The sequence below is a fragment of the Phytophthora sojae genome (genome assembly GCF_000149755.1).
Source record: "Phytophthora sojae unplaced genomic scaffold PHYSOscaffold_17, whole genome shotgun sequence".
Classification (NCBI taxonomy): Eukaryota; Oomycota; class Peronosporomycetes; order Peronosporales; family Peronosporaceae; genus Phytophthora; species Phytophthora sojae.
The window spans coordinates 94,906-117,424 of record NW_009258131.1 but is presented as its reverse complement, the minus strand read 5'-3'; the positions used below and the strand labels follow the sequence as shown (position 1 = coordinate 117,424).

Sequence of the window (22,519 nt, the reverse complement as noted above, 5' to 3'; positions counted from 1 at the left end):
GAGGATATGGGACTGGGGAAAACGTCGAGTCCGGATACCTTTCGTGCTTTGGAGTGGTTTTTGACAGATATGACCGACGATTATGAGCAGCAGAAGACGCTCGATGAAATGGACGGGCAGCCGTCCTACTTTGACCTGGTGACTACCGGATCCCAAGACGCCTCCGAACTCGAGGATATGAAAAGGATGGCGGGACCCCGGGGTCCCACCTGGACCCCAGTTCTCTCATCACATACCGGTATCAAATTATCAGATGTATTGAAAAATGTATGTGTTAGCTAAAGGAAAAGCAAGTCTCCTTCTCTCCGTTCGCCTACTTCGTTGACGAGCTAAAGAACTGCAGGATAGATGGCTGGTTAGATTTCAGGCCGGCCTTCTTCTTTTTAGTCCGGCCAGGATTCCGCTTCGTTGGGGTTTTAGACGTAGATTTGTTAACCGCCGCGCTAGAAGGTGAAGCTGTGTTCATGATCGTCTCAGGTACATCGGGGTAGTAGTTCAGGTACTCTTAAAAGTACACGTTGTTCTGCTCATTCGTAATGTCTGCAATTACAAAATTCTGGATCATGAGGTTGCAGTTGAAGTAATCTGCTGATGGGCGACAAAGAGCATAGTACGGCATCGAAATACCACCTCCATAATCTTCTGCTTGAATTTGAACGACAGTAGACTCTCTCTGCGGTCGCATCTGCATCACCAGCCAGGTCAGTTTCGTCGTCAGCAGCAACGTCGTCGATTGTATGAGGGATAACCTGATTAGGTAAAATCTGCTGAGGCGCATGCAAAGCCGTATAATCTTTGACAAAGTTGGACACGAATCGCCGCTGAGCGATTGCTTCGTTAAGGTGAGTTCTCTTTTCCAGTAGTACAACCTCGCGCTCTTCCTCAGAAATATCGGGCTGCTGAAGCAAAATATCTAGGCGAACGCAGCAGTCACAGACATCCTCCGCTGTTCGTTTTAGACGGACACCAGGAACGTAGTACCGTTTGTACTGGATGAAGTGGGAGAAACTTAGTGTGCGGGCATCTGGGTTGATTCGGGCGATATCGTCCAGATAGCGAGCGTGTACAATCTTCCACGTCAGCTTGGGCTCAGTGAAGTACTGCCGCGGGTGTCGGTGGGCGCACGGAAACCCATCCTCCAATATCCACGTAGCACAATGCGATTGCTTTAAACGAGCCATATCGTCCTCCGTGAATGCGTGCCAGGGTGTAAGTTTTGCGCGCCTTGTGTGCAACGACTCAATTCCAACCTCTAGCACCTTCGTTAGTCTTGCTACGCGACTTCCACCGACCGGTATGATCGCTCTAATCACACGTTCCGAGAGTCTTAATTGTAGAAGCTGAAGCACGACACCTTCCGACTGCTGCCACTCTTTTCCGCCATAGCTTGTGTCCCATGAGTCCCAGTCCCGACGGATCTGCTGAACTCGCTCCTCCCCCAGGATGGCTACGGCCCGCTTGTACGCTGCTGTCTTCCGATCAGAGGCTTTTTTTTCTTTTACGTATCGGTCTGAGGCTCTGGGAGCCACCTCCGCGGCGTCATGCCATTTAATTACGAAGCTTAAGCGAAAATGGTAAGACCCTCGGTCGTTTCAACGCTGCCCTTGATAAAAATAAATAATTGCCGATACCGATTATTTTGGATGGGGGACCCCGGGGTCCCGCCAACTGTTTCATATGCTAGCTCCTATACCTGGTTTTGTGTGCTACGGAGATCGTATCAAACATGTCGTATTCGGCGGGCCCAGAGAAGCTGTGACTCTAGGCCGGAAGGTGGTTGTTGCATTGGCTGAGTCTATCGGCGTCCAGTTTTCCGAGCGCAACTCGTTGTTTTGTGCCAACGCTCTTCGGGTTGGCGACTTCGTGTTCTTGGCAGATTGGGTGGTTCGAGACACTACGTCGGGATGAAGTGTCAGAGTAAGAGGAAGCTCTGATTTAGTTTAACAAGAGTGTGCCCGTACTGGCCAAAAGTTTCAAATAAGTGCTATCACGAATGGCAACCAACATCTGCGTAGTGAAATTGCACGATTTGTTTGAAATCACGATATATGAATCGAAAACACGCAAAAATGAGCTCCACGGCACTTGATCGTCGTCACCATGCTTCACCCTCACCATTAGCTCGTACGTGCGAAACGTAGTCATCTTAGTGTAGAGGAGCGTGTTGTACAAATTCGGCAACTGCTGCATGAGAAACATCACCATGTTGTTCGAGTCAGGGAGCGCATAGTGTGGAGTCCGCTCCTCGTCGTAGCTTTCGCCAAAATGACCGCGCGGGACGTTGATTCCGTACCGAAGATTAGATGCTGGTGGATTACTCGTCTTGCAACGGCGACTGCGTCTTCTCCATTTACTGGCTCGGATTCCAGAACGCGCAGTGCAAGCTTACAGTACGTGGATCCTGCTCTGTTGCTTGCATTCATTTGTGGGAAAGTATGTAACGCTTATCTTTTTTTCATGATGCGCAGTTAACTGCCTGCCTCTTTCTGGGAATGGTCAGTGCCGGGTCATCATCGGGAACGAACGCCACTGTGGTTGTTGGCAGCGGGTCGTCGACGGATTAAGGCAGTTTCCGCTTTGAGTTTCATTTCGTTAGTACCGTCAATTCCTAACGTGTGTTGTGCAGCAAGATAGAACAGCAAGCTAAGTTACAGTCTTGGTAGGTACATGCCCCCTTCTTTTTTAAAAGGAAATGCACGGTCAACAGTTCGTAAAACATTCTAGTATTCGAAACAAATCTACACCTCTTTGATGTACTTCTGCATCGGATGGTGTGCACTCATATCAAAAAGTAACTTACGATCGAAAAGAGACAGCGAGTACGAAAACCATCAGTACATTCAACTTGTTGGGGGACTGGCCTAACATGAATGGACACGTCCGGCGGCTCGAGTGTCAGCTTTAGACGCGGTATTCTCGGGCCATGGCCAACACGAGTTCACACTGCGCGGGTTACACGGGTTGCTCTGTGAGAAGTCTTTCTTGCGCCACCACCACGCGCACAAGCTTGAGAGCTACAGTACCTACAGTAATTAGTCTGACCTGATGGGAGGGTTAGGGTATCTATGTTACACGCTATTTGACGAAAAACTATCATATTCAACGAATTCTACTTAATGAGAAACGTGTATTACAGGGGTCTGTGGTGTTGATTGGATAAAAATTGACTTCGTGCCTAGCCTTCAAAGTATGAAAATTGCACTTTTTACGCAAATTTGGATATCAGACTAATTACTGTAAGCACTGTAGCTGGCTACGCAGGTCGGAGAGCAAGCTGCCTTGACTGTTCGTCCGCTGCTTGCGAGTCTGCTGCTGGAGTGGATCGAGAACTACGTCATGGCGTTGGAGTACCCCATCGCGCAAGCTCCGCGTCGGCTGCAGCTGTCCATCGTTCCGCTACGCAGCTCCACGCTCGCGAAGTGGCTTGCAGCGCCATGCCTGACTCGAGGACAGGATCATGAGTTAGTATGGGCGCGTGGAGTGCTGGAGCTTACGTACGCGCTTCAGTTTAACCAGATTTCGTCACGCCACGATGGTGGCGGGTAGCAAGCTGAGCACTTTGGTTTCTACGTCGTCGGTGGTCTCGGGTGCGTCGATGTCGGCCGCGATGGAACCAGGCGCTGACATTTGCCTGCACTACGACCTGAGCGCTTTCCCGCTGCGGAACATCGTGACACAAGCGCTGGCACACGGAGACCAAGGCGGTGCCTTCGAGTATGTGGCACCTACGCTACTGAAGCTGATGATGGAGGAGCACCCATAGCTTTTCGATGCTGCTACAGCATCAGCTCCGTCAGGAACGACGTTGAACTTGCTCCCACTGGCAGCAAGCCCTCGCGATGAAGCGGATCGTGACCTGACCAGCAGCTGGTTCCGCAGACGTCGGAAACGCGGTGAGCTGCCGGACATCCGCGTCGTCCAGTCTCCTGCTTCCTGGACGGCAGTTCAGACATTGTTGCTGGAGCTACAGGCAGCACCAATTGAAGTTCTCATGCGCGAGTTACCGGTGTTGATCGATGGCTTCCTTCCGTACGCAGTACTATCCTCGCAAAAGTCGACAGCATCGTGTCGACAAGTGGCTGCATTCTGCGCGCAACTAGCCTCGCTCAATGAGACTCGCGCGCGTCGCGAGCAAGGAGCGAGTATATCGCTATTAATGCGGTTGGTTCACGCGCTCTGTTTCCCGGAGGCACTCTGGCGCCAACAACAAGTGCAGACAAACCAAGGCAGATTGCAGCTCCTGACATACATGCAGGTGCTGGAGGAGCCATTCCGCCTTGTCGAAGACGCCCACGAGGGAGTGTTCCGCCAGCCAGCGTTGCTGCGCGTGCTACTTGGACTTGTGCGCGACGTGCGAGCAGCGGCGAACGTCCACGTGACCAAGTGTGACCCGAGCTTGGTGCCTGTAGAGGGCATGTCTGCGGCTGCATCTACCTCTGCCAGTGTACAGCAGCACCAGCTCCTCCAGGATTGCTTGCTGGTGCACGGCATTCTGAAGCGATTGCAACCGCTGAGCTCCGAGTCCAGCGACAACGAAGTGGCTGAGGAGAGTCGTGCTCTGCTTTACACCATCGTCAATGAGCTGCTGACTGCAGACGCTGAGGTGTCTTCACCGTCGCCCACTCGATTGTTGCTGGCGATTCACACGCAGGGCTACGAAGTCACTCTGGTACCAACGTTAGTCGCTCATGTGCCTGGCATCGGGCGAGACGAAGAGTGGATCCGGTCGTACGAAGTGGAGCGTGGCCACTGTGCTTCGTTCGCTGTGTTCACTGAGGTCAAGCTGAACGAGGTGCAGGAGGGATATGTGGAGCAAGTCGGCCGACCGAATGCCGTGGAAGCAGCGGCGTGCTGTGCCACGCTGCTGAAGATGCCAGGCATCGTCGGATGCTACCGAACGTTGTTGGTGAAAATGCCGGCGGGGATCCAAGGCGCCATCTACCTCCCAGACGCTTCATTGTCGTCCATAGTAACGGACTCGACCTCCCCGGACGCGATGTCCGCACTTGTGCAGAGTTTTTACTCCCGCACCCCTACTTCGAGCGCGTTCGCGAGCTGGAGAAGACGCTGCTAGCAAGTCGGAGTATCACGGATCCGACTGTACTACGAGCCGTCAGTGTGGATGATGTGGCTCGTATTTTCCAGTACGTTCCATTTGCTCACGTCCAAGCGGGGATCGCAAAGGTCTACGCCACCAACTCGGCCATGCTGGATCAGCTTGTGAATGCGCTGCAAGAACAACAAGGTCTGCTGTTACTGAGACGGAAAGGCATGGGGTTGGATGATCCAGACTACCTGTACGTGTTCCGCTGGCTACGAGTGCGCAGATCTGTCGCGCGATCACTCACAACGCCGCAAGCTTCAGCTCCAGCGGTCGAGACATGATCCTCCGTCTGTGCTATCGTGGGGCTGGTAGACGCCGACTCGTTCCGAGACGTCTTCGAGCACTTCGACCTCCACGGGAAGATGTGCTTCCTGCATAACCTGACCTACACTGCATGGATCAGCTGGAGCTTGTTGTGCACGCGCTGCCCAATGCGGGCGAGTCGCTCTTCCGATTGTACCTCGCTACGTGCTCTGGCAGGGTCGGAGATCTACCGGACGAGAAGGCATTGGGAGGTGAGATGGTGCCGCGTCCGAGTCCCAAGGACGTGTTCTTCCTGAAGCTACTGACCCCGACGTGGAGTTCTTCTTCTTGAGCTACGCACCTGACCGAGGCGCAGTGGCTACTGCTGTCAAAAGAGTACGAGAAGAACGACAATTGGCGCAAGGCGCGGAAGCTACGACGCGCCAGCATGAACGCGTCAGACTTTGACATAGAGATCGAAGAAGACACGACCGACGGGCGGCCTATGTCCCAGTCGTCAACGGCAGCGTCGATCGAGCGCTTCCAGATGCTCGGGAAAAATAGCGGTGGTAAGAGCAAGAAGGACAGGTACCAGAAGATCAACAGCGTCGCGGTGCCTCGAGCAATTTCGGGGCTTATCACCTCGTGGCGCATGAACACGGATCAGCTCATTCAGTTCGCAAAGAAGTCCTTGACGAATGTCCTCAAGATCATCGCGGATGCATATAGCGAGATGCTGAGTGCAACAAAGCGCAAGAATCAACAGCAACGAGTGCCGTACGCCACACCGCGTGGCAGCGGGCGGACGCTCTCGCTCTCACAGATCGTGTACCAGTCTTTCCGCCACAGCTACGGACTACCGGGGATCGCCGACATGCATCTGCTAGCCTTCTCCTGTGCGATAGAGACCTATCGAACTCAGCATCTGCGTGTGGAGCAGTTTGTCCAGTTCTGCTTCGAAGAAGTCCCCAAGTCGGAGCTGACGAACTACTTGGAGTTTCTCGAGTGTATCGTGTCCGACGATCTGACGGGGACGATGATGGCCAGCCACATCCCAGGGCCAGTCGCGACGCCGTCCTCTGCCAACGGGAGGCAGCATGATGAACAACGCTGGTAATTCACGTGGTATATCGCAGAACACGCCTCCTGTCAACTCAAAACGATCATGCTTCGGTGCTCGCCTCAACGTTCCAGACAAGGAGAATTGCATGATCTCCGTCGATTGTGCACAGGAGATCGCGCAGCTCTGCTTTTGAGATGTGCGCAAGACGAACGTGGCCACTTTCTGCGATAATTTGGCGACGATCGCAGCTCAAGGGAACCCAACAGCAGTGCTGTCGTCTACAACAACTGTGACAGCAGCACCAGCAGAGGCGACGAGTGGCGAGCAAGTGCTGAACGTTGACCATTTACTGCAACTGGTGATCGCCGAGTGGCGAATGGAGCAGGTTCGACGCGAGCGCCACTTGCTGGACGCCTTCCGTGCTGGAGATGTGAACGGTGACGGACAGTTGACGTCGGCCGAGTTCACCCAGATCGTGTTGTCTATCGACGCCTCCCAGGATCTGGGCGACATTCTGCTGATGTACAGCGATACACTGCGACGTACTCAATGTGACCAGCTCAATGCTGAAGTATTTTTACAAGTTGCGCGTGAGCATGAACTGGATTGGGTGATGTGGCAAGGTGATGGAGATTTGTATGGCGTCGTGAACGAGGTGACAGACATGGAAGCGACGTGGGCCCACGTCCGAGGGTTCTTCGTCGGAACACTGGAAGCGCTGGCTCGGGATCTTCCGCCTACACATTTCCTGCGTATCTGTGAAGGTGCTGGATATGGCTGCTTGAAATGCCTCCTGGATGGATACATCGACTTCCCGAAGATGAGGCGCGAGTTTGCACTCGCTCAGCAGCAACAGAAGCACTCCGGGGACTTGGGTCGACGCAATTCGTACGTCGGTGTATCCTCTCAGCTTGTGTGGGCGAGGTTTTGGCATCTTATGCGGCAATTACACGACGCCGCAGCGGAAAGTGACGGCATGGGAAGGCACCAAGTACGTCTGCGACCAACCAGTGTTGGCACTAGCTCCGAGGTCGAACACCCGCCGACGCGACTCACTGCCGAACTTCCTCTTCCCGGACACTGCGCGCATCACGGCCAAGATGAGCGCGGCTCACCACCCAGAAGCTTTCGACGCTCCGACGATCCACGCCCAGTTCGCGTATTAACTCACCCACGTGACTGTCAAGGGGCCAGAGGCCACGGTGCCTCCGTCGTAGTCGGGCAGCACGTTCGACTGCGATATTCAACGAGATATCTGCTTGGGGCTTCAGCTGACTGGTTTCAAGGCTGTTGATGTGGCCTCGAAGATGGCGAACAGCGCGCGCGCTCACTGCTTCTACTTGTTCTTCAAGTCAAGTGACGGGGTCGCAACCAGCCGCTATGAAGACGACGAGGAAACTACAGAACCGACCTCCTCTGTCGCGACGGATGGTGTGTCTTCATTTTTTGCCGCAGTCATACTCAATTTCGTTATGGAGAGCACCCCATCTGCTGTGGAGTGCATGGAGCAGTTTGAATAGCGGAAACCTTAACGTGTCTGTCATTCTCCCAGTCAGCCCAAGCTTCATGACGCCGGCACGGTAGCACGAAACAGATCCAGAGTGGGAGGGAGGATACATTTGCCACGGTCATGAGATTACTCTCCGTCATCCTGGATCACGTCGTGTTTGCATTACGCTTCGAAAGTGGCAGCAATCAGGTCACCTGTGAGTAGAAGAAGCCACGCGACGGCTCATTCGCTCTTCTGCCGCCTCGACATCACCCGGACCACGTCTTGCGCCCCAACAACTAATGACCGACAGCGCTCTCTTCCCGCCGAACAGTCGCTGGCTGAGCGACAACGTGATCGGCTCCGTACTACAGCGCAGCAGACCAGCGACCCATAGCCGCTCGGACAACAATGGCGCAAGGCACGATTCTGATCCTGCCTCCGCGTATGAACCGAGAGCCCGAGCAACGCTCCAGTATCACGAGCAGTTTAGAGTACGTGAAGCAATAGTGTCCGCCGCCGACCGACTCCCAGCTCCAGTATCCCCCTCCTCGTCTCCGAAAGGAGAATGCCCAGTCAGCTACACGCCCTCAACGCCGAGAGAGCGATACCGCAGCTTGTGAAGAAAACGTAGCCGAGATCCACCGAGAACGCCGTCGACGCATCCAAATTCGGTACAGGACGAAGCTGCGGACTCAAGCACAAAACCTCAAGACGGAGGTGCGAGTTCTTCGCGAACAAGTGCAGAAGCTCGAGTTTCAGCTGCAGATGATATCCCCTCGAATCATTGAAAACACGACCCCGTGGAACGTTGTAGCGGAGTATTTCCGGCTCTTCCGGTTCGTCTTGACGGCGTACGTGCCGCTGTCGGAGCGCTTCAACAGCCCAAGATCTGCTTGTGTGTATGAAACTCGTATGCACCGCGACTTCCTGCGGAATACTATGGCCCCAGGTGTGATTATCGATGATGACCAAGGCGTGAAGACGATGCTCGAGCGCTGGAGCGCTCGTGTCGATTTCGCAGCCGAACTTTGAGATCCAGGTGGTTCGTTTGGAGAGTGGGCCCGGTGACTGCATCCTAGTCACGACCAAGATCAGCATCGTCATATGTAAGAGTATGCTGCAGCACACGTTCCCGAATTTGGACTAGACAGAGAGGGGGAGGCATTTCGCAACGAAGCTACTGGGCCAGCGGACAGTGTTTGAAAAAAATGAATTGGCGGCGATTGGCAGACACAATCAACACTGCAGTTACTACTGGAGTCGTTACTCATGCTGCAATCGGCTACTGCAGTATCGGTCGTGCTGCAATCGTGAATTGCAATACGCGCCGTCGCCGCAATAATACATTTATTGTGCCATATGATAATTGCAATAAGGTTTTGCCACCCAAGCTGGAGCTTCTGAGCAAATGCTCGGGGTTAAAAATGGCTTTGGTTTAGCTAATTTGGGAGAGACCAACGCAGAGACCGTCGAGGATAAGCTCGCCGTTTGTCGCAAGGGAGATAGACCTCATTTTTGATTCATCACTCTAGAAAGCAACATGCGTTGAACCGGCAATACCACGTAGTACGAGACTGCAGTAAGTGTCGCGGTCGCAGTTAAGATTGCAATCGTTGGCGTCTCTGCAATTGAGAATTGGTATTGTGGCGCCGTCCGCAGTTGAGCATTGCAAGAAAAAACATTGTACGGCGGATAGAGCAAGAGATTTTTTCCAAACACTACCAGCGGTTCGAGATCAATAGCTCCATTCAGTTCATTTGCAACAACGAGAAGAGCAGCATGCTGAGTTTGCAGCACAAGTCGGACGTGTTGGCACCAATCTGACAAGAACGGTTGGAACACGTTTTGTCTAGCAATTAGCAAGGCGAGCTTGAAATCAGCCTGCGTCTTTTTCAAATAGTGATGAATCATATTGTTGGCATGAGGAAACTCAGAGCAACCTACGTTAGTCGCAATATGACACAGTCTGTATAATACAGTGTATAATAGGCTACATATTATGTAGCCTGCTTCAACTTCACGGAGTCGTGTTATGAAAAGCGCGATCAACACCTGGCAAACGTCGCATGTAGTAAGTACTTCAAGTATTAATACATGTACTCTGCTTTCAACAGATTTATCCTGGCGAGTCGAATCCAAAAGATAGGATGAGTTGAGAGCTGAGATGGGGCTATACAGCGAGAGCAGCAACTTGGTGGTCCGCTCAGACTGTAGCGTATTTTGCTGATGCAACACCACTCACTTTGTTTCTTGCGACGCCCAGCTAAACGACTCTCGCTCGCCAAGACCCAATGGACAGCGCTCTCTGCCCACCCAACACTCGCTGGCTCAATGACGAAGCGATCGGAGCAGTGCAGTCCAGGCCAGCAGCCCGAGATCAAAGTCATCTCGCCCAAGGTCGACAAGTTCCTGACGCTGGCCCCGCATACTACACAGAACCGGACCGGCGTATTCCTGACGGGTTCGGTAACTCATTGTACGCGCACCATTCTGCCGTTCCAGCTCCGTCGCCTCCCTTCGGTTCGGCTCGTCCTGCCAATCATGAAAGCCTTGAGTGGGTAGCCGCTGAAGTAAACGCGCTTCGGAACTTTCGAGAGCGTCGGCGACTCACTCAAGTGCGATACAGACAGCGGCTGCAGTCCCGAACCGATACCGTGGAGGTGGAAGTTCAAAGTCTCCGTTAAGAGGTGCAGAAGCTCGAGCTACAGCAGCAGAGTTTGATCCCTCGAACCATCGTCAAGACGACCGCGTGGAGTGTCGTGGCGGATTACTTCCGTCTCTTCCGCTACGCTCTGACGGCGTACGTGCCAATGTCGGAGCGTCGCTGATGGTGTACGAATCGAATGAACATCGCGAGTTCCTTAACGCCACAATGGCTCCAGATGTGGTTGTCGACACTGGATGAGGGGTGGAGGCGATGCTTGAACACTGGAGGTTCATTTCTTTTTGTCAACGCGACTTTGAGACTGTAGCTGTTAATATGGAGAACGGCCCAGGTAATACGACAACGAGGACATGACTCGTGTTGGGTGAATCTATGCTTATCAGCGCTTTCCCGAGACTGGCGATGTCTGATCGGGGGAGGGATGCACGGCGAAGAGTTTGAGCTTAAGCCCTTATCGGGGCAACGACTTTCGAGTGGGACAGCGAGAACGGGTGTGTCCTGAGTGTGCCGGCGGATCTGGTGTCGCCGATGCTGCGCGTACTTGGCAGCTTAGGTTTAAGGCACGTTTTAAGGGCTCCTGTGCTTGGTCGGCAGAAAAAAATTGTAACTTACCGAAACCAGGTACCATTCTAACCGAAATAGAGTACTTGTTAACCTAAACAATTTCATTTAAAGCTACGAATGGCTACATGTATTACTCTGTATGGCTTCGCTGAAGGCGTATTAATTTGCGCCATAATCGACCAAGCTTAGCTGAAGATGACCAACATGACTTGTCTAGCGTAGGCTGCATTTTTTACATGTCAAATTGCTCAATACCCAATCACCCTTCGCCGAAGATGCCCAACCTCGTGTCTTTCTCCAAACCAACCAGCTCACCTCGACAGTGACACGAGCATCGTTCGTTTGAATAATACTTTTTTTCCCTGCGACGAAGCGCCCACTTCCAAGGACTTGGCCTATTAACGTATTTCTCATTCCGCAATTTACTCCCCGAGCCCTCAAGTTAAAAGGTCAAGATCAGCGCACCATGCGTCTCTCCTTCGTTCCGCTAGCTCTCTCGTCTGATCGTTAGCACACAACATAGTACTAAATGAGCACAGTATACCTTACCTGCAAAATGAATGAAATAGCTCGTTGCTGGCGTCAACGCAGCCATTGGACGCTGACCACGGAGTTATGTCACCGATGGCCTGCCTCATCAGACCAGGCAATCTCAATTGGGGACTTTCGGTTCCTGAGAACCCACCACGGTAAAGAAGAGCGCGGCTTGATGGTTACCAGCCTCACAAACATTTGACTGAGATATTATCCTGGGAGACCAGCTTGCTGGTTTACCAGCCTCACAAACTTTAATTCGTCACGAATCTATTCCCAGTTACAGGTAACGTTCAGGAGACATCGAAATCGCAATTAGCGATGGTACAAAAACTTCTCAAAAACAAAACACTTCTTTTGAAGTTTTTCGCTCTTCACAAGTTTTAAGAAAGTAGGCAGACATTTGTTCGTTTCAATTTGACTAGAACATCATTTCGTACTTCTCCAGTTGCACATTACCGGCCAGATGCTACGGTTGCAAAGCAGGCGCAGTAGATGGCCGTAGTTATATCCAACTATCCGTGCTTCTTGACTCAAATTTTGTCCTATGTTAGATTTTGTGCTATAAAACCGCCATACACAGGCGTATCCTGCGCCTGTTTTGCAGCCGCAGTATCTGCCTGCCTCCGACTGCTAGGGTTCTCGAAAGCTGCAGTATGCGTAGTTCCACAGGCAGTTCACCAACTACTGCACCGACCTCTGAAGAATATACAACAGGTTCGATACAAACGCGAATTAGAAGTAAACGCGTCGACTTTCAAAGAGTTTTAGATTGCGGAGGGCTGCATCTGAACATCTTTAGTGTAAACTGTCTGTCTGTGAACAACTATGCAGAGCTTTCACTTCCACGATAAAAAAATACTAAGTTGAAAAATGGTCTCCCAGCCAAAGGGCAGCAACCTTGTTTCCGTACCGATACACTTCGATGTGCGCAACTATTTGTTCAATTACGCATTCCCGGGCGGATGCTGCGGCCGCGAAGCGGCCGCAGTAGATGCCCACGTTAGAATCAACTACATGTAGAGAGTTGAGCTGGTAGTGCTTTTAACAGTACCTCCAAATAACAACTTTCAAAATACGCCTAAAATGGGGTGGGATTACAGATTTAGTTAATGTCGGAATGCGTGCTGTATTCCATGGTAGAACCAGGGAATTGTGTTTTCCACTTCAAATTAGTACTTTCGATATACCGGTACACACCGGTATTATACCGGTAACCCTGACCGCCCACAGTCCAACCGATGGACGCGTGGCGTTCTCCCCTCACTTCGAATCAAGACCAACAAACAAGCAAGCAAGAAGGGGGTCCTTAACCTCTCAAGACTACGTCATGATCACCCGTGGAACCACCGACCAAGCCGGCGCCCCCAGCTCGCCATCGCCCAGGACCGAGACGGCCCCGTCGGACAGCGAGCGCCCGACTGCCGTCGCTGCCGCGGACTCAGCCCCTCCTGATGTTGTGGACATCACGGGCGCAGACGAACCATGGGCGAGGGCGCCTGCAAGGTGGACGTCCGACCCCGCCCCGCTCCGCATGAGCAAGCTGGCGACGCCGAAGGTAGTCTCCGGTGAAGCCCTCACGGAAGCTCGCAAGGGCAAAAAGAAGCTGGTCAAGCGGCCGACGGCAGGGACCAGCGGCGAGCCACCACGGAAAGCGGTGGCCGACGGCGACCACGACTCCGACTCCGACCCGGAGGACAAGACGCCGGCGCCGCCTGCGAAGTAGCCGCGTAAGACTACGACTCCAGCGAAGACGAAGCCAGCGAAGGCCGCGACGACCTCGAAACGTGCGGTGCCGACGCCGAGATCCGACAGCGGCTTCGACCTGAGCTCCTTCATGGCCTCCTTCTCGCCTGGCACTGCGCTCGAGGCGACTGTTGCGCCCGTCGATGGGAGCACGGCTTTCGCGACGACCCCCAACGAAGCCTCGGTGGCGACCGACGACATCGCCCCTCAGGACGGCGTTGCTGTTCGTGCGCAATTGCAAGAGCTGCAAGATGAGGTGGAACGTCTGCGTGCGCTGGTGGCCGGGCAAGGGCTTGCTCAGCTCCCTGTCGCCGTCACGTCACGCCTGCATGCAGACCCCTCGGCTCCCACGGCTCCTAACAACAAGGGGGAGATGCCGCCGGCGGAGATGCGGTACCTGACGACATCAAGCTTCCCCGAAGGTGCGAAAAAGGCGAAGGGCGACTACAACCCACCGCAAGCTCATCTTCTGGCGGCGAGCCGGATGTTCCGCGCATTCGGCACGGAGACAGGTACGCCCCTGTCTGCGATGTCGTTTGTGTTATGGATGCGGAAGCTGGAGGCGGTAAAGTTTCAAGCTATTCCTGCGGTGCTGATGGCGATCTTCAGTAGTCGCCTGGGGTCACGTGGGCTCACTGTGATGCATTTCAAGGAGTCGTCGGAGATGTCGTCACTGGAAGCTGGCTCGTCAAACGCGAACTTCTCGGGCGATTTTCGGCGCGCGAGCGGAAAATTTACCGTGAGAGCACCTGTTTTGCCCTTTTTCCGACCTCTTCCACCACCGGAACACCGACTTCACCAGGTAGGTACAAGGGCACCAGCGGAGCCAGCGCCGCTTGCGCTGGCACTTTGACCTTACGGTCCGGGTTGGCCATACAGCCACCTACAGCTATACAGCTAACTTTGACTATACAGTCCGGGTCGACCATACAGTCACCCACGACCATACAGCCAGTGCCGGCCATACAGCCGGTACACCAATTAAACCATATATGTGGAGCGTCACCTCTCACTATATCACAAGATTGTGGAGTAGCGCCCTCGCAGAAATCTCGCGAATGCGATCTCGCACAAACTCGGCGCGTCTGGATAGCGGTCGCGCCGAGCAAATTATTCCCGGTTGTTGGAGTAGCGTATCTTCGAAATACAGGCCCAAGTCTTCGCAGGCTTCGGAGTTGGGGGTTCTTGTGTTGACGCTTGTTCCTTGTCGTAGGGCGTCGAGCCTTGGGCGTGCGGCGTTATCGGGCCGGCGTTTCCTCGTCGTTCCCGTCGGGCGTGCGGCGTTATCGGGCCGGCGTTTCCTGGGGCTTGTGTGGCGTTATCGGGCCTACACGGGGGTCTTGTACACGGCGGTTATCAGGCCAGTGCGGTCCTTCGCCTAGGCACCGTGTTATCGGGCGCCCACCTAAACGGTATACGTTTAACGTGCCTTTGTTCCAGCACGGGTCTGTGGGGGGTGAGCACCCGAACCAGCAAACGACGGGGGGGCGCGATATCGAGGCGGCTCTACTTGCCGGCGCTTGGTGGTTCCCCTGGAACCTCGGAGAAGACGGGAGGTCTTTGTGGTTCAGATAAATTTCGGGACTGAGTCCTTACCCTATCCTATGTCCTTGCTACTGGCTACTCTGTACTACCGCTTGCTAAGCCTACCGTTCTGTGCCTATCCTTACTTCTGTCGTGCTTGCACTACCGTGCTTCAACCTGATTTACGTGGCGCAATCAAGATCTTACCTCGGCGCGTTTTGGTCGGCGGGGGTTAGGGCGCATTTTGCTCGGCGCGTTTTGCTCGGCGGGGTTTAGGGTCGGCGCGTTTTGCAGAACCGGGCGCGCTGGTCGACCCGTCGGATGATTACGCGTCGCACTGGATTCTGGCACCGTGTCTCACGGCCCATCACCGACGCCGACTTTTCCGTCGAGCTCGGCCCTGCGTCGCGCCCATCAATCCGCGTCGCGTTCCATCAGCAGCGTCGAAGTCCATCACTCGCGTCCCGGCGCCTTATTCCTCCGGCGCCTGGCACGCCCACTTCTTCCGCGGGGTACTACACCACAAGATGTTAGGTGTCCAATATCATGTGGGAGTGAGTTGAGAAGCGCTGCGACTCAGCCGGCCTCGCGGATAATCGGCTCGCCGGGGTCGGCATCGTGTACCCCGGACCAACGAAGTACGGGCCATCCTCTAGAAGAAGCCAAGTTGCGCAACGATATCGCGCCGCGGCCAAACTACCTGCGCTCCGTCGTCTGCGTCAAGACCGCTGCAGGCATGCACCTGAACGCCCGTGCCTGGAGCGATTTACTGCGGATGTCTCGGAGAGCTACTCTGGCTCAAGCTATGGCAAAATATGGCATCGCGCTGCCGTCGGACAATTATCCGCTGTCGCGACCACGCGCGGCGGGACCCGAGTTCCTTCTGGACACCCCGTTGCAAAAGGCGCTATCGGAATATGCACGGCAGTCGGGCATGATACTGCCAGCCTTTGTGGAGCTGGTGCGCGGACAGACGGCTGATGAGTACCGGCCTAACAAGAACCTGGTCCCAGGCGTGCTGAACGAAGTATGCAAGGGTTACGCACATCTGGAAGAGCTCCAGAAATCGTGCAGGGCGGCGTTGAAGTTCGGCTAAGCAAGACACCTCCACGGCAGGTACAGCGGCCACCAAATCACGGGTCGGCGCGAGATCGCCTTAATGTGCTCCGCAAGAACATTCGCAAGGAGCAGGATGCTGGGCGGTGCCTCGTACTCGACCGCGATCTCCTCAAGCAATGGCCCGAGATTATTATCAGCCCCTTCGGGGTGGTGGACAAGGGCAATGAGGACGCAAACGTGTCGGGTAGGATGATCCACGATCTGTCATACCCCGAAGGCACTTCCATCAACGACTACACGGATCAGGACAGCATCACCAAGCCGGAGTACACTCACTGCGACGCGGTGGCGGCCGAAATCCTGAGGTCCAAGCACGCTCACCCAAGGACCCGGGTGTGTGTGATGGCTGGTGATGTGGCGTCTGCTTTCCGCAACGTCAGCATTCACAGCAACAGCGTGTATCTTTTCGGCGGCCACATCGAGGAGGACGATGTCATCGTGATCGAGCTCGCTGCGCCATTCGGTTGGACTGGATCACCGGGTTTCTACGAGATTGCTGGTGGTACTGTCGCTTGCGTGCACGGTTCACACACAACGGCGAGTACCCGGGTGGTGTCTTCAATTATCACTGGGTTGACGAACACATCAATGTGGCTGCGGATATTGGCACCTCCTGCGAGGACGTTGATCGGTCCCTACGGTACGCTATGGTAGCAGTCCTGGGAGCTGACGCTATCAACACTAAGAAGTTCACCGACTGGAACACGCGCCAACGTGTACTGGGCCTCATGTTCGACACGGTGGCGGAAACGGTCTCGATGCCAACGGAGAAGATAATCAAGGCACGCAGTATTGTGGCGGCTGCGTACTCTGCTTCATCACTTTCAAGGCAAGCCTACCGGTCGCTGATGGGTAGCCTCCGGCACGTCGCAACATGCATCCGTGCTGCACGGCCGTTTCTCCAGCGTCTGCGCCGACGCGAAAGTTATCTTCAGCCGTTTCAGCGTGTTCCGATTACGCCGGACATGCAACAAGACCTGATATGGTGGTGGTGTGTGCTCCACACTCCCCGCCTGAACGGCGTGTCGCTAGAATACTTCAATGCTCTCCCAGTACCCGATATTGTAGTCGAAATGGATGCGTCCGATTATGACCTCTGAGCGCTGGATGTATCATCGCAAGTGGCCCTCACGTACCGGTTCTCGGACAGCGAGCGTGCCTTGATTGTGGCTTTTAAGGATGGCACGCCCAACGGCTTCGATATCAACTTTCGGGAGCTGCTCTCGTGCGCTTTCGCGGTGCACGGTGGGGCTCTGGTGCCTCGCGCAACGAACGCCCACGCCACCTTCAATTTCGCATCGACAACACTTCTGCGGTCGTATGGCAAAACAAGCTCGCGTCCTGTAATTCACGCGCTCAAGTGATTATCCGGCTACTTAGCTGGTGGGAGACTTCGTTCCAGCTTCGGTTTTCGGCGGCGCACGTGGCCAGCTCTGACAACGAACGCGCCGAGGCTGGCTCCCGCATTGCCGCTAACCCATCGTATGCGATCAAATTCTCGTCACTAACTCCCGGATGGTCGCAGGTGTCGCCGACAGTGGATATTCAAGGTCTGATCGATATCTGGCAGCGTATCTCCGAGCGCACTCCGGTGCCGACTCCACGTTCGAGCAATACCGCCGAGCCTTGACCAAGTGGACGACCTGGACGTCCCGCCAGGGCATTGCACCCTCGCTTTTGGGCATGCCTCTCGCTGCTCAAGTGCAGCACATCTCGGATTTTATTCTCCGCGGCTTTCGGTATGGCTTCGGGTCCGGGGGTCCCATTCGCAGCGACTCGATCATGGCCGTGCTCAGCGGTGTTCGGCACTTCTTCGCGGCATCCGTTCATGACTTCCCGATCGCACACCCGCACATTCGTATGCTGCTTAAGGGCATCAGCCGTCTCGATTCACCTCCGCGTCGGAAAGCACCAGTGTCAATCGGACTCCTCGAGGTGTGCTTCCGCAACCTTTCAATGACTGAGCCCTTCGAGCAAGCCCTCTGGGGGGTCATGTGCCTGGCGTTATTTTTCCTCCTTCGGCGGTCGGAAATCGTGGCAATTACTGGCGGTTCGTTCAAGTGGTTTGCTGTTCGACTCAAGACATCGCGGTTCTGGATGCGGAAGGCCAGCCAACCCTGTCCCCATCGAAGGCACAGTCGGTGTGTATGCGCCTGATCGGCTCCAAGACAAACCAAGGCGGCTCTCCTACAACGAGGATGTTGCCGCGCTCGGGGCATCCATTCTTGTGCCCGTGTTTGGTGCCTTGATCCTTCTCCAAGTCCGGAAACACCTACCCGCTGATATACCGGCTGCAGTGTACCTGGACCGCTGCGGAAAACCGGCCTGCATTGCGACGGATGATGTGTCAGAAGCTATCAAGCGGGCGGCTACCAGCACTGGCGAAGTCCCACGCTGTTTCAGCACCCATTCTCTACGAGCGGGCGGAGCAACCCACATGGACCGAGCTGGCACGGATGCACTCACGATCCAGTTTCACGGTCGTTGGGTTTCCGATGCGTTCAAGACCTACACCAGACTCTGCAAGGAGTCGGTTGCTACTCTGGCGGCAAACATGGTAACAGGTCCGCGGGGCGATTCGACGTTGCATTAGTGGGGCTGATTGCATGACCATTTGGGGGCACCGCTCTCCTCGTCCCTTATCGGACTGAGCTAATGGTCATCGCACAAGCTCCCATTAATGAAACTTCGTTTGACCCCCAATGTAGTGGAAATCCGATTTTTTTAATGCCACAACCGGTTAGTCTCTGTAACAGGGTTACACGCACAAGTGGCTACAGTCACTTGTAACTCTAACAGACCCGGCGTCTGTTAGAGGTTCGAAAGACTTTCTCGACCTTGGTGTAGACACACCAAAGGCTACATACATTTACGATCACCACGACGGGTGGTCCATAGAGACTTAGGACTCCTATTGGTTGAAAGCAGCATATTGTAGCCAATGAGCGACATGCACAGGAAGGGAATTCTGCCAACCAGCCGTTGGCAGATTCCTAACTTAGAATATTACATTTAGAGGAAGTCAGAAAGCATAAAACAAAAATAGCAGTTCTCATTTTAACCCAAAAACATTATTTGGAGCGTTTATTTAGATTAATCTATACTCGGAGGCCCGAGTATAATTAACTCTAGTTTAAACTAAGCTACGCTTCCTCATACACGTGCGTACACGTGTAAGCTAAAGTAGTGAGCCAAAGTAGGCCCATTACACCTGGTAGCACTTTGTAGTCCGTCCAACGACCGACTACCTGAGTTCGTACGTCACCGCACGAACGCGGAGCTGAGTACCTTCCCATGGATACAGAGATGCCCATGGAAAGCTCCACTACGCCCGCAACTCATGTTGCACGCGCTGACTGTCCCCACCTGTCGGACCCAGAGTGGGAGGCTCTCCAACGACTGTCAACAGTCATTGGTGAGGCGGCTGTAGCTACGATGCTGCGTACGCTAACGCCGACAGAGCAACACGGTGTTGCTCTGGGTTTCATCTTGAAGGAGCAACGCGATGTTGCTGCTACTACCGCGGTGTCGTCCGGGACGACACCACGCGCGCAATCGCTAAAGCTCAATGTGAGTAACTATGTCGGAAGAGAGGGTGAACCTCTCCTCCGTTGGCTTGTCGAACTCGACACCGCCATTGCGGCTCGACGTATCATCGACCCGTTGTCGAAGGTTGCGTTCGCCATGTCATGTCTTGGCGGACGTGCAAGAAGTTGGGCGTATGGACGTCGACTCTCGGATCCTACGTGCTTTAGCACGTACGAGGGTTTCAAGGAAGAGCTCAGACAAGCGTTTGAGCCCCCGCAAAACGAGTTCCGGTCGAGGGCGGAGTTCCTCGACCTGCAGCAGGGCAAGCATGATGTCCATGCTTACGCTCAGAGAGCACGGTACTTGGTCTCGAACATCGTGACCAATCCGATCGACGAGGCGACCAAGGTCGTCACGTTCATGAAGGGGCTGAGAGATGGGCCTGTGAAGACCTATCTCTTCCGTGAGTACCCGAGTTCTCTCGAAGCTGCAATTACTCTTGCAATGCAGGAGGAGTTTAGCCTGCGGCAAGCTAAGCTGCACGCACATGTGCCGAGGCCGCAACCACGCCCGGTAGTGAGGACGGGAGGCCCAGAGCCCATGGACCTCTCGAGTGCTGCTACTGCTGGTCCCCAGCAGTCGCAAGGAAACAATGTGCGATGCTACCGCTGTGATAGAGTCGGTCACTTCGCTCGAGAGTGCACGGCTCCCGTGCACCAGCAGGGTGGCTATCGCGGCGGCGCCGGGCACCGTCGCAACCAAACAAAAAACGCTGGACGCCAGTAGGCGCGGGGCGCCCTACTGGTAATGCGGTTTCGCGTGTCGATCTTGGACACGCGACACTGAGGACTGCAGCCCCCAGTGAGGTTCATTCTCACTGCAAGAACCAAGATGACAAGCCTGACCTTGTCATCCTGAATGTGGACTCGATGAGAGCAAGTGTCTCTCTCCGTGCTTTGGTAGATTCTGGTGCGTCGAAGAACTTTGTTCGGCTGCGAAGTCTATCAAGGCTTGACTTCGAGGATTTAAAGATACCTCGAAGTATGTTGGAAGTACGACTGGCAACGGGTGCCGTCGTGAAGACCGAGAAGCGCATGGTACGCGTGCGCTTCACGTATGAAGATCAAGAGTTTGTCGAGACCTTTATCGTCCTGGATCTGGACGATAAGTTTGACATTGTATTGGGCATGCCGCGGCTTGCACGGCATGATCCGGCCATCGATTAGGAGAAGCGCACGAGAGTGCGCTTCGGTCGCGACAGCGGAACAGTGAGCGATGGTCCTGTTGCCGCTACGCACGCACCGACAGGTGCGCGCGACTCCCCACTCGAGACAGCGCCTAATGCCGCAGTCCCGGAGCGCCCTGGGCGCGCGCGAGTACGCGCGCAAGAGCAGCTAGCGTCGGCGTTGCCACCGACGGCTAATGAAGGAAATGTGTTGACCTCGGAGATCGACACCCGTTTTTCAGCGAATCAGGAAGAGTCTCCGGCCTCAAGGGGCGCGGGTGACGCAGGCAAGACACACGCCTCAGCCGTGGAGGCTGACGCGAATCTGATTGGATCAGATCTGGCCAATAATAAGAGCCAAGGTGACGTAGCGCCGTCGACTCCGGGAGTCGATGGCTTGGATGAATTTGATTCGTAGGCTCGGGGAGCCGACGCACCCTCCGTAATGGGGGTCTCCGCCAATGGTAGGCGTCGAGGTATTAACGTCGCGTCGGTTCAGGGAGCCGACGTTGCGAAGAGGCATTTCGTGTCGACTCCGGGAGTCGACGCACCCTTTGTAATAGAGGGCTCCGCCAATAATAGGCGTCGAGGTAAAGATGGCGTGTCGGTTCCGGGAACCGACGCTGCAGGCGGTGTGGACGGTTGCAAACGTCTCGCACCGGAAAAACTTGCATGCTGTCGGGCAGCCGGGCTGCACGGTCGCACGGCGCTTTGTCGTGCAGCCCGGCTGCACGACAAAGCGCCGTGCGACCAAGCCGGGCTTGAAGTCGCATGCCCGCGGGATGAACCCGCCGGCGGTATAAAAGAAGAACACCCGTCCACGGCTGGGCCTGGGCGAGGTCAAGAACCAAGCGGAGCCGGGCTCCGCAAAACAAGAGGACGGCGCATGCGAAGGTCGCTGCGCAAGTCTCGGCCTGGGGCCGAGACGCTACAAGAAATGTCTGCCGGGCAGACGCAGGCAGAGAAGCCGGACGTCGAGACGTTGAACGTCTGGACGCGTACCTGTGCCGGGTTCCGATACAGGGAGATGACTCCCGCTAATCCTCCGACGCAAGCGTCGGAGTTGACTTCGCTTCCAGTCATGAGGTGGAAGCGCTTCGCGCGTGACTTCCACGATGGACGCATCGAGCAGATATGCATCCTCTCGGACGCCGAGAGAACGAAGAGCGAGAATGAATAACTGAGGCAGTTCTTCATGGAGAGCACCACTGAGGGTGAGGGCACTCTCAGTGCGAAGACGAAGAAGGAGCGCTTTGAAGAGCAGAGCTGGGACTCGTTGAAGACGAGTGCCTACTACAAGATCTTACGGGAGTACACGGACGTACTTCCGGAGGAGATCCCTGCGGAGCTTCCGCAGGACAAGGGCATCCGGCACGAGATCAATCTCGTTCCGGGCACGAAGTACTGTGTGACGCGGCAGTGGCCACTGCCGCGAGAGCAGGTCAAGGCGATCGACGACTTCTTTGAGAGTCGTCGCAAGGCTGGACAAGTGCGGGAATCGAAGTCCCTGCACAGCGCTCCGACGTTCTGTGTCAAGAAGCCGCAGGGCGGCTGACGCATCGTTCATGCGTACAACAAGTTGAACAATGCGACGATATCGGCGCAGACACCGATACCGCGAAAAGATGTCGTCATCGATTCGATGGCCAGGAGCACCATCTAGAGTGCTCTTGATCTGCGCGATGGGTTCTATCAGATCCTCATGCGTGAGA

The 22,519-nt window shown here is 54.8% G+C and overlaps 6 protein-coding genes across 6 annotated transcripts; 5 read left to right on the top strand and 1 right to left on the bottom strand.

Moving 5' to 3' along the window:
* Positions 1–508: 508 nt before the first annotated feature.
* On the bottom strand, positions 509–1,013 carry PHYSODRAFT_386744 (hypothetical protein; the record flags this gene model as incomplete). The annotated part of the gene is made up of 2 exons (XM_009540918.1): positions 509–667; positions 726–1,013. Coding segments are annotated over 2 exons (447 nt in total), but the record flags the coding sequence as incomplete, so codon positions are not given.
* Positions 1,014–4,249: 3,236 nt separating this feature from the next.
* Positions 4,250–7,576, top strand: PHYSODRAFT_248076 (hypothetical protein; the record flags this gene model as incomplete). Its single annotated transcript, XM_009540917.1, has 6 exons — positions 4,250–4,899; positions 4,971–5,319; positions 5,508–5,619; positions 5,743–6,354; positions 6,710–7,369; positions 7,434–7,576. The coding sequence occupies 6 exons, from the start codon at positions 4,250–4,252 to the stop codon at positions 7,574–7,576; spliced, it is 2,526 nt and encodes an 841-aa protein (XP_009539212.1).
* A 1,007-nt stretch (positions 7,577–8,583) lies between these two features.
* On the top strand, positions 8,584–8,934 carry PHYSODRAFT_534402 (hypothetical protein; the record flags this gene model as incomplete). The annotated part of the gene is made up of 2 exons (XM_009540916.1): positions 8,584–8,753; positions 8,790–8,934. Coding segments are annotated over 2 exons (315 nt in total), but the record flags the coding sequence as incomplete, so codon positions are not given.
* A 1,299-nt stretch (positions 8,935–10,233) lies between these two features.
* On the top strand, positions 10,234–10,730 carry PHYSODRAFT_342453 (hypothetical protein; the record flags this gene model as incomplete). The annotated part of the gene is made up of 2 exons (XM_009540915.1): positions 10,234–10,368; positions 10,596–10,730. The coding sequence occupies 2 exons, from the start codon at positions 10,234–10,236 to the stop codon at positions 10,728–10,730; spliced, it is 270 nt and encodes an 89-aa protein (XP_009539210.1).
* A 2,283-nt stretch (positions 10,731–13,013) lies between these two features.
* PHYSODRAFT_426015 (hypothetical protein) lies at positions 13,014–13,904 on the top strand (the record flags this gene model as incomplete). The annotated part of the gene is made up of 2 exons (XM_009540914.1): positions 13,014–13,274; positions 13,434–13,904. Coding segments are annotated over 2 exons (732 nt in total), but the record flags the coding sequence as incomplete, so codon positions are not given.
* A 3,932-nt stretch (positions 13,905–17,836) lies between these two features.
* Positions 17,837–18,211, top strand: PHYSODRAFT_534264 (hypothetical protein; the record flags this gene model as incomplete). The annotated part of the gene is made up of 1 exon (XM_009540913.1): positions 17,837–18,211. The coding sequence occupies one exon, from the start codon at positions 17,837–17,839 to the stop codon at positions 18,209–18,211; it is 375 nt and encodes a 124-aa protein (XP_009539208.1).
* Positions 18,212–22,519: the final 4,308 nt, after the last annotated feature.